This window comes from Mesoplodon mirus (genome assembly GCF_964341445.2).
Source record: "Mesoplodon mirus genome assembly, chromosome: 16".
Taxonomy (NCBI): Eukaryota; Metazoa; Chordata; class Mammalia; order Artiodactyla; family Ziphiidae; genus Mesoplodon; species Mesoplodon mirus.
In genome coordinates this window covers 61,199,013-61,211,159 of record NC_138992.1, presented here as the reverse complement: position 1 = coordinate 61,211,159, position 12,147 = coordinate 61,199,013, and the positions used below count along the sequence as shown (strand labels likewise).

The following is a 12,147-nucleotide window of genomic DNA, read 5'->3' as shown; positions in this document are numbered from 1 at the left end:
AGTTAGGTGCTAGCTGTGCCAGGTTAAAATTGTCTTCTTTCCCCTTTCCAATCCTGTATTCTCTTCTTTTAATTTTTTTTTGAAGATTTAAATTTTTTTAATTTTTGGCTGCGTTGGGTCTTCATTGCTGCACGCGGGCTTTCTCTAGGTGTGGTGAGTGGGGGCTACTCTTTGTTGCAGTGCATGGGCTACGCATTGCGATGTCTTCTCTTGTTGCAGAGCACGGGCTCTAGGCACGTGGGCTTCAGTAGCTGCAGCACACGGACTCAGTAGTTGTGGCACGCGGTCTCAGCAGTTGCGGCTCATGGGCTCTAGAGCGCAGGCTCAGTAGTTGTGGCACACGGGCTTAGTTGCTCCGCGGCATGTGGGATCTTCCCAGACCAGGGATCACACCTGTGTCCCCTGCACTGGCAGGCGGATTCTTATCCACTGTGCCACCAGGGAAGTCCTCTTCTTTTAATTTTTGTACACTGTGGTTCCAAGTTAATTTCATAATATTTATCCAAATAATTGTTGGCTAAAAATTTGTTCTTTTTAACTACAATTTGTGAAGTAACGTAGTTTAATCAAAAAAAAATGAAGAGAGTCACTTTATGATGACATTCTGTTTTCTACAAAGTAATATGTTACCTTTTCATATGTTATTCAAGGATGATTAATCATTTTACAAATGCTAGAAAATTAAAGATACTCAACACTATAAATTGATGTGTAACTCTTAACAGAGCACATTGAAAAATAAGATGTAAACTGAGTTGCTCAAGGTCAGACAATATGGCAGTGAGGCAGGCAGCTCTGGCAGTCTCTCAAATTCCTGTCTTCCCACATGTGCCATACTGAGACCCCTGCTCTATCCCCTGCCTGCAAAACACTAACACAGGTATTATCCACAGGACAGGAACCACCTAGGGCAGAATTTCAAACTTAAGGAATTGATTAAGTAGAAGAGAATTTAACCTAAATGTTATCATAATATATGAATTCAAATTATTTTTAGGTAATGGAGTCATCATAGCAACCAACTTTTTCCTAACGTTGTATTTAAGTAGCTGTGAGCTGGCTCCAGAGGACCTGGGGGCTCCACTAGAGAGAACTAGCTCTGGGGAAGAGAAACAGTTAATTTTCAGAGCTGGGCTGCCCTCATTGTCTGTGGTAACCTGCAGGCCACTCACAGAAGAACCTTGTATCAGCTTTCTCACCTCCTCACACTGGGAAGGGGTGACGGATCATCCTTCTTTCAAATTTTCAATTTGAACTACTCCACTGTAGACCAGAGGAAGTCCTAAAGTGTTAACAGTTTGGTTAAATTTTGAGGGGGCTTCAAATAGCTTTATCACTTCTAACATTACGTTTAAAGCAAATCTTTTATGCAATCTTATACGTTTCTCATTACTGAAACTCACTGGCCTCTTTGTGATATTTCTTCCCCTACTTGCAAAGGAGTTCCAAATCCCTTAGCAAATTATGAAAAAAATCAACAGACATAAAGATGAGGGTCAAAATATCACTGTTTAATGATGGGAGTTTGCAGGCTATCTACAATATGCTTTCATGTTAAAACTATCAAGTTAACAACTATCTGACTTCCATATTCAAATACATAATGTTTATGTTCTTTGAAAAAATATCTAATGCCAAAAGTAACTATTCAAATATAAACCATATATATTCTTTGGTTCACATGTACATGCAAAAACTCTGACAGATAAAAAGTATAAGAATGGAATTTTTGGCGAGCTTACACTGAATTATAGAATTTTTATTAGAAAAACGAGAGAAGGCATGGAGGGAAATTAACATTCATTATGTGCTTACTAAGAAAGAGATACTGTGCTAAGTACTTTACATAAAACTGAAATCAACTGAATGTTTCTTACATTCCTTGACCAAGTAATTATAATCGTATATATTCAGACATCAAAGGAATTAAGAACAAACTCTCCGAGAATCCTGAACTGATTCCACTTTTTCTTTGGGCAATGTGCTAAGCCTATCACATTCATCATCCTTACACACAGAGACAAGAGGCCCAGAGTCATATTACATTATTTAAATTATTCCCAGAAAGTAACTCATGAATACTATCACCTCACTGAAACAGACTTTCCAAGAGGCTAGTTTTGATGATCCAAGAATTCAATTCTCATAAGCATGCTTTGATAAGAGTTTGTTACAAATTTCATTATACATCAAGAGATGAGCTGCTAACATGAAAGAATACTCTCTTCATTATGACAATTTACATATTTAAGCTAATTCAGCTTCGGAAGGTTATGAAGAAGAGAACTAGGGTTAGAAATGAGAGAGATCTGACTTCACTTCGATGGGGTCTTCACTGGCTGGCTGTGTTGTTTTACTGATTTACAGTAAAATAGTCACTTCAGTGACAACAGATGCTTTTTGGGAAAGGTGGGGAGGAAATTAAGCAAAATATCTATGCTTCCAGTGCATAACCGCTTGATCATGTACCTTTGAAAAAAGAAATAACCTGAAGTGGATTTTTAAATGTCTGATATACTATATTTGGAATAAAATTGTGAGCAATTTTATTCTTACATTTCTGATATTTCAATTAGTGACTTTAATAAAATATCAAAAATTCTAATGACTCAGCATGACCTGAAAAATGTGGGTATTACAATGTTAAATGAAACCCAGTACAAACTTTTGTCTATATTATAACTATGTAAAAATGTGTGTGTGTGTGTGTGTGTGTGTACCTAAAAAGTAGAACTGTGAAAACAGTTGATGTTGGGTTATAATGGTCTGATAGATAATTGTTTTTCTTTCTTGATTCTTTTCTATTATAATAATGTCACAAAAAAACAACTTATAAAAAAAGAACATCACTGCTTTATGGATAAAATAGTACTCCGTCTGCAATGACTTAACCATGTTAAAGATATGAGTACCTGTGTCTTCTGTCAGTTCCAGGAAAGCAAACACCACAACTTCCATGCATCCCTCATAACACTTAACGTCTCATCTCAGGTCCAAACAGACCCAGTAAATACCCAATGAGGGACAAGTCACTGAACCACTGATGAACACCAAGTGTAGTTAATATAAAAATAGAAACTTACTGTTATTTGTTGGTTCAGGAAACCCAGCCTTTGGACCACTCCATCCTTTGTTTTCCCCTGTCTGAAAAATTAAACCAATTGTTTAAGTCCTGGGAAAGAGACTCAAATTCAAAAAGAAAACAGTTGACTAATCAATTAAGCAAGGGCAAAGGTTATTCTGCTCATTCTCTCCACCTCTGACCCCAGAACCATGGACACAAGAATAACTAACATGAACAGTACCATCTACCCCTTTTCTACATTCGAATTTGTTTCTTATGTCTCCTGCTTTTATCTGTTTATTTAAACTTATAATTTAAGTCATCAATAAAGCCCCATATTTAGTATATGTATTATATTTATACAACATGGGCTCTACCAAGGTGGTGAAGAAGTAAATAATTCTTTTTCAAACAGTAGACAATAATCATCACAAGTGCTAAAGTGACTAAAAGGGCTTCTTTATCACTTCTGAAGTCAAATTAACGATAGAAATATTACTATGTCTGTTCTGGAAAAGTCCTGACAAGGGTCGCTGAATATTGCTAATGACGTGCAAAAAAATTGAAAACTAAACCCTAACTTTAAGTGAAATCTGGAATATCCTGGCATTTCCCAAATGATTTGGTCAATGTGTAGTGTAAAATACATTCTGAGCTCAGATATTTTGAAGTAGTAAGTATTTTAATCACATTATAAGTGACTTTAACTGGTTACATTCTCTTTTTGTGGAGCTGGTGTTATTAAGTACTCCAGGAGGGGAAAAGGCCTATTTCCTATTATAAGCAGTATTTATGTTATCAGATGTCAAAGATCAAATGGACAAATTAAATCCATATATAAACACAAACTACATTTCCAGCAAATAGTGTACAACTGTGAAAGGACGGAGGAGAAAACGTGTGTTAAATGCAGGTACACATGGACGGGAAGGCCTGAGGAGACTCCCACTCACAAGTTCTCTGTGAAGCACAAAACAGGATCACAGAATGAGAGGAGAGCTGACGGAGGGGGTTATAAATCCGAGGAAAGTGTACACAGCAAGGAATAAGTCACTTCAGGGGAAGAAAGAGCTGGCTGATTAGAAGAATACAGATCCTCAGGCACTTGAGTGCTCAGCTGAAATTGGTAATAATACATTTAGCACTTCATTTCTCCTTTTCTCTCCTTCTACTAATAACCAAAGTTACTTAAATATTAGATTTTATTCCCTAAGCCTAATTTTTCACCTTCAACTGACTCCCAAGCCTGCTGCTCTCTGATTTCTACCCCAACACTCTAATGAAACTGCTCTTGTGAGGTTTCTGCTTAAACATGACACAGTGACCACAAAGCATAATCTCTTCTCTCTCCCCAAACAACTCTGAATTGATAATCCAATAATCCATAAACTCTCTCTCTTTCCCTCGGCCCCTACCCTCCCCAGAATATGAAAGGAATCAACAGCAGAAGAGGTAAGTCCAAGTTGGTAACCTGGAAAGCAGATTAGTTGCAACTAACTTAGCAGATGTGAGCTGGCTGAAACCTCACCTGCAGAGCAAGAAGCCAGCAAAGAGCTAACAAAGAGTAAATCAGTTTGTGCTCCAGGACCCCAGAAAGCCTCGGGAATCAGAAGCACACCTGGTACTTCTAAAGATGAATCCTGGAAGAGCCTGAAAACAGAAAGATTGTTTGGAGGTCTTTCAAAATGCTATGAGACTTCCAGGTTACCTCTTTGACCCCAAGGAGACAGATTTCCTAAAAGGTTTCCTCTTCAGAAAGGCCGAAAACAGAGAGACTCTGGACACCAGGTACAGCTGAGGATGGGATGGATCTATACGCCACACTGCAAATAAGGAGATGGAGTCCAAAGCTACATCCTTACATTCTAGAAGATAAGGTTCCCCAGCTCCCTTCCTCACTGGGCCTCAGAAGACAACACCCAGCCTACCAATCCACAAGGATGGTGAGGACAACACAGGGAACTGAATAAAACTTCAAAAAAAAAAAAAAAGGTTTAAAAAAAAAGTTCTCAGAGAGAAAGAAAGAGAGAGAAATATTACACCCATTAAACAAGAACAGGAGGTTATAAAGAGGAATATTCTGAGAATGAGAAAGAGCTCTGGGAAATAAAAAATACAATAGCTGAAGCAAAATATTTCAAAGAAGGACTGGAAGACAAAATTGAAGTAGAAAATAAAGAAAGAATCAAGATCATCCATTAGACTAACAGGTAACCTAGAAAGAAACATTAGCAACAATGGAAGGAAAGAAATTATCAAAGAAAAAATATAAGAAGTTTCCCACTTTTAAAGTATATAAATTTCTGGACTGAAACCCAAACACCTAACAATATTTATAAAAGAATATACAAATCAAGTCAGTCACCCATGAATTTTCCAAACTCCTGAGAAAAGAAGTTAGAAAAGCATCAAGAGGGAGACGAAACATAAAGGTTTCATAACAGGCTGAAGAATCAGAAGGCTTTGATGTTTCAACAGTAATGCTGAGAGGTAGAAAACATTGGTGCAATGCCTTCAAAACTCTGTGAAAAAAGTATTTCTAATTTAGAATTATGTCTCAGAAAAACTATCAACTGTGTGGGAAACATAAAGATGTATCAGACCTATAAGATCTCAAAAAAATTTACTCCCCATGTATCCTCTATCAAGAAGCTACTAGAGCTTCCATAGTAACAGTCTGACAGAAGAAGAGATGTGCCTATTTCTCAACATAAATGCTATTTAACTCAGCCTCTAATGTTTCTCAATACACAATGTCCAACATTCATTCAAACATTATGAGACACCCAAAACTGCAAAAAGAAATAACCCTTTGTCAAAAGGGGGAGAAGTCAACAAAACAGGACCCAGAGATGACCCAGATGCTAGAACTCTAAGAAATAAATTTTATAATCCCTATGATTAATAAGTTAAAAGATCTAATGTAAAAGGCAAACAACATGCATGAACATTTGGAGAATTTCAGGAGAAAAACAGAAATTATAGAACAAAAGCAGATGGAAATCCCAGGGAGATAAATACCACAGAAGAAAATTAATATTGATGTCATTATTAACAGATGAACATAGCTGGAGAATAATCAGTAATACTGTAGATAAATCAATAGAAATTACTCAAACTGAGAAACAGGAAAAAAAAAGGAGTGAAAAATAAAAAGGAACAGCAGATTCTGGATCTATTAAGACAATACCAATGGGCTAACAAATGTGTAACTGTAAACTCCCAAGGAGAGAGAAAACAAGGAAGAAGAAATATTTTAAAAGATGATACTTGAGAATTTGACAAAATAACTGAATGACAACAAATCCTAGATCCAATGTGTTCAGAGACCACGAAGCAGGAAAAATACAAAAAGGGGAAAGGAAGGAGGAAGAGGAAGAAAAGGAGGCAAAAGGGAGAAACGAAAGAGGAAGGAGGGAGAAGAGGGGAGAAGAGAAGAAGGAAGAAAGGAAAGAATCAAATTTAGACACATCAGAGTCAAACTGCTGAGAACTAATGAAAAAGGAAAATTTTGAAGGCCTTCAGAGGGGAAAAAAAAGCACATCAAGAGGGGAAAAAAAAAGGCAGATAAGAATTACAACAGATGTCACATAAAAAAAAAAACTATGCAAGTCAGAAGACAGTGGAACAAGATCTTTTAAAGTCCTGAAAGAAACACAAAAACCCAGAATGCCGTACCCAGACAAAAATAACTTTTAAAATGAAGATGAAATAACAAATTTCTCATCAAACAAAAGCTGACAGAAATCACTGCCAGCAGACCTGCTAATACAAGTAGTATTAAAGGAAGTTCTACAAGCAAGAGTATAATACCAGAAAGAAATTTAGATCTATACAAATGAATGAAGAATTCTGAAAATGGTAAAAAAATGAAACTAAATATAAGATACTTTTCCTGATTTTAACCACATAAAAAGATTGACTATATAAAGCAAAATTAGTAACAACAAACTGTGGGTTTTATACTATATAGAGAGAAGTAAAATGTATGACCACATCGAAGGTGAAAGAGAAAAATAGTGAACAAAGAGTAAATGGAAGGAACAGAAATAACTAATAAGATGGTAGATTTAAATCCAACCACATCAACAGCTATAATAAGTACAAATGGTCTGATCACCCCCAACTAAAAGGCAGAGATTGTCAAATTATATTTTAAAAAGCAAGACCCTATTATATGCTTTCTAAAAGAAACCAATTTAAACATAAAGACACAGATAGGCTAAAAGTAAAATGATGGGGGGAAAATATCCCACACAAACACTAATCAAAATAAAACTGGAGTGACTATATTAACATCAGACAAAGAAGAATTCAGAACAAGGAATATTACCAGGGAGAGAAAAAAAATCACATAATAATAAAGTGGCCAAGTCATCATAAAGGCATAACAATCCAAAGGTATATGTATGTAACAACATAGCTTCAAAGTACATAAAACAAAATTGATAAAACTGAAAGTAGATAAATCCAAATTTCTAGCTGGAGACATTAACACTTGATAGAAGAAGTAAACAGGAAATCAGAAGAGACACAGGACTTGAAAGAAGAAATCAAAGGGAAACTAGAACAAATTTTGAAATGAATAAAAATAAAAACTCAACTAGTCAAAATCTGTGGGATAGTGCTAAACGAGTGCTTAAAGAGAAATACATATCATTAAATTCTTATATTAGAAAAGAAGGAAGTTCTCAGATCCACAGTCTAAGCTTCTAGCTTACAAAACGAGAAAAAGAACGGAACACTAAATCCAAAGCAAGTGAAGGAAGGATAAAATAAAGAGCAGAAAGCAATAAAATTGAAAATAGAAAAATAGAGAAAAACCAATGAAGCCATCACCTGGTTGTTTGAAAAGGATAAAAATAACTGATACACTCCTAGCCAGACTGGTCAGGGGAAAGAAAGAGGAGAAACAAATTATCAATGTCAGAAATGAGAGCGAAAGTACCACTACAGATGCTGTAGCCATTAAAAGAATGATAAGGCAGTGTTGTGAACCATTTTATATACCATTAAACTCAACTTCGATGAAATGGACAAATTCCTTGAAAGATTCCAACTGCCAAAGCTCACTCAAGCAGAAGTAGATAATCTGAGTAGCCTTCTATCTATTTTTGAAGCTCAATTTATACTTAAAACCTTCCTACAGAAAAAATTCTAAACCCAGATAGCTCCACTGGTAAATTCTACCCAACAATTAAGGAAGAAAGAATACCAAGCTCTTTGAGACGATGAAAGAGGAGGAGATACTTCCAAACTCACTATAGGAGGCCAGCACTACCCTGACAGTGATAGTAAAACCAGTATTTCGACTTGGGATGATGACACCTTTCTGGCAGTGGATAGTGGTGACAGCTGCGCAACACTGCAACTGTACTTAATGCCACTGAAACGTACACCTAAAAATGGTTAGAGCGGTAATCTTTGCTATGTATGTACATATGGCTATCCCCCACCTTTTGAAAGTTTACTTTATGCCATTTGCTTTAATGAAAGACCTGCACTAGTACCTGTTATTGCTGACCAAAAGAAATCCAAAGAGGGTTTTCACTTTTATGAAAAACCAAAACTACTATTCAGCGTTTATTTTGCAGGTAGCCATCACTGAGGCAGTGCACACCAAGAGCGGCAACTTCATTCGGCATCTCAGCCTCCAGCCGCCATGGCTTTGAACTGCGTCTGAAGATCTGTGCTTTATCTGGATTTATGTTGTGCATCCGTTACCAAGATGTGTCCTAAGGTAAACACTTCCTCATTTTAGGCCATTCTGGCTTACAAAATGTTTCACAGGAATGCTATACTTTCAGATAGTGGGGGAAACCTGTATCACATAAATTTTTAAAAATCCATCAATAAAAAAATTCACCATATCCACAAACTAAACAGAAAAGTCATATGAGTATCCCAACAGATGCAGAGAAAGCATTTGGCAAAGTTCAACATTCACTGATAATTAAGGGGAAAAAAAACTTCTCAATAATGCAAGAATACAAGGAACTATCAGCCTGATATAGAGCATATATAAAAAGCCTACAGGGGCTTCCCTGGTGGCGCAGTGGTTGAGAGTCTGCCTGACGATGCAGGGGACATGGGTTTGTGCCCCGGTCCGGGAAGATCCCACATGCCGCGGAGCGGCTAGGCCCGTGAGCCATGGCTGCTGAGCCTGCGTGTCTGGAGCCTGTGCTCCGCAACAGGAGAGGCCACAACAGTGAGAGGCCCGCGTACCACAAAAAAAAAAAAAAAAAAAGCCTACAAGCATCACAGTATATATTGGTGAAAGACAATGATTTCTTCGTAAGATCAGAAACAAGGTAAAGATATCTGCTTTCCTATTCAACAATCAATCACTTCTATTCAACACTGTTCTGGATGTTCTACTCAGGGCAATAAAGCAAGACAAATAAAAAGCATACAGATTAGAAAGGAAAAAAACTGTCTTTATTCACAAACGACACATCATCAATGCAGAAAATCACAAAAAAATCTATAAAATAAGCTAATCTAACTGATAAGTCAGTTTAGCAAGGTCATAGGATACAAGGTCAATATATAAAAGACAATTGTATTTCTATATGCTAGAAAAGAAGAATTGGAAATTAAAATTAAAAACCAATACCATTAACAATAGCATCCACAAACATGAAACGCTTAGGGATAAACATTAAAAATGTACAAGATATTTCTATGAAAAAGTACAAAACACTGCTGGGATCTGTTTCCAAAAACCTAAATAAACAGGGAGCTAGATCTTGTTCATGGGCTGGAAGGCTCAATATTCTTAAGATATCAATTTATGCAAAACTGATCTATATAGTCAACACAACCCCAAAGAAAAATCCCAACTGGATATGGTTTGGTAGAAATTGACTCTACAGTTTATTATGAAAATACAAAGAGACTCTAGATTAGCCAAAAAGATTTTTAAAAAGCAGAACAAAGATGGAGTTCTTTATCTGATTTGAAACCGTAGCAAAAAAGCTACACTCTATATACAGTTGTAATAGCTAAAGAATAGACATACAGATTAATGGAACAGAATAGAGAATCTAGAAACAGACCCATACATATGTGGTCAATTGATTTTCAACAACGGTGCTAAGGAATTCAATGGAAAAAAACACTCATCTTTTAAACAAATGTGGTGCCTGAACGTACATAAAAAAAGGAGAGAAGGCAGGAAGGGAGGAGAGGGGAGTCCTTCATCTGATAGAGGACTGGCACACAAAATATATAAAGAACTTTTACAACCCAATAATAAGGAAGCAAACCATCCAGTTTTTCAAAAGACAAAAATTTTGAACAAATACTTCATGGAAGAGATATGAATGGTAAATAAACACATGATAAACTACTCAGCATTATTAATTAGGGAAAATTTAAAATCCAAAGAGATAATGTTATACACCTATTAGCATGATCAAAGCTAAATGACAGTAACAAGAGCAGGAAAAGATGTGGAGGAAGTGGAAATCTCAACCATTGCTCGTGGAAATGCAAAATGGTACAGCCTCTCTGGAAAACATCTTCAGCTTCTCGTGAAGTGACACGGTACTCATTATTTAACTGTGTACCTATAGGATATACTAGGGAATATGTACAATAAAGATGTTTACATGAATGTTTGTAACCACTTTATTTATAATAGCCTCAAACTACAAACAACCTAAATGTTGGTGAAGAATAAAACAGTGACAAACAATAAAACAGAACAAATGAATGATAAATGCAACAATGTGCATGAATCTCAGCAATAAGAAGCCAGACACGGGACTTCCCTAGTGGCACAGTGGTTAAGAATTGCCTGCTATTGCAGGGGACACGGGTTCGATCCCTGGTCCAGGAAGATCCCACATGCCACAGAGCAACTAAGCCCATGGGCCACAACTACTGAGCCTGCGCTCTAGATCCCACGAGCCACAACTACCAAAGCCCTCATGCCTAGAGCCCGTGCTTCGCAACAGGAGAAGCCACCACAATGAGAAGTGTGTGCACCAAAACAAAGAGTAGCAGGGGGCTCGCCACAACTAGAGAAAGCCCCCACACAGCAATGAAGACCCAATGCAGCCAAAAATAAATAAATAAACTAAATAAATTTATTTTAAAAAAAAAGCCAGACACTAAAGGCTACATAATGTACGATTCAATTTATACAACATTTTGGAAAAGGCTAAATTATAGAGACACAAATCAGACCAGTGCTTGGCAGGGGCTGAGGAAAGGGGAAGACATTTACTATAAATGGGCATTAAGGAACTGTTTGGGATAACAGAAATGTTATAAATCTTAATTGTGGTGGTGGTCAGTGCATGTACACACACACACACACACACACGTTGAAATTTATTGAACCGCAACTCGGTAAATCTGAATATTTTTAAAGGGGGTATGTTAGTGCATACACATAGAATATCTCTGTAAGGATATTTATTTCATCTTTATTTATCAAATCCTTACATAAGATTCACTATATTTCAGACACTATTCTACACGATGTACAAATATTAACTCACTGTGGGAGATAACTTTTTAGGAAGAGAGACCAAGAGACTGAGGGTCTCAGGGTGAAGTGAGACATTTTTTTCATTTTTTTCACTGTTTACTCTTTTGTGCTATTTAAATTCTTTTAATCACGTACATATCTTGCTATTTTTTTTTAAAAAGCCAACTTTTAAAAAACTGCTTTCATAGGTTTTTTAAAAATTGCTTTTGCTACATTCTCCAAAGATCTTCTTATTGACAAATCATCGTATTCACTCCTTCTCTTATTTGATCTCTGCAGCACACGACTGCCACCTTCTTCTTAAAATCATTCTCTATTGTCCCTTTTGCAGGTATTCTTTCCTCCTCCTTCTTCCTGTACCCCCACGCACATTATCTGCTACTGAGATCTCATCACGTACACCTCAGAAGGACTGCTGGTGTCTTTCCCCTCTCCTCTCTACCACCACTGCCTTAGTTCAGACCCTCAGCATCTTTCACCTGAACAATCCTGCTAGCACTGGCCTCCCTGCCTTCAGTCCTGTCCTGCCCAAATACATTCACTACATTACTTACAGGACTGTCTTTTGAAGAAAGCAAACCAG

General features: G+C 36.8%; 1 protein-coding gene across 8 annotated transcripts in view; it reads right to left on the bottom strand.

Annotated features, from left to right (window-relative positions):
* Positions 1–12,147, bottom strand: part of STAU2 (staufen double-stranded RNA binding protein 2) — a 301,499-nt gene that overhangs the window by 157,341 nt on the left and 132,011 nt on the right. For all 8 annotated transcript variants that reach the window (XM_082601330.1, XM_082601329.1, XM_082601327.1 and 5 more), the window contains one exon: positions 3,084–3,144. In XM_082601330.1, the coding sequence (XP_082457456.1) occupies positions 3,084–3,144 (61 nt within the window). The remainder of the gene's footprint in view (positions 1–3,083; positions 3,145–12,147) is intronic.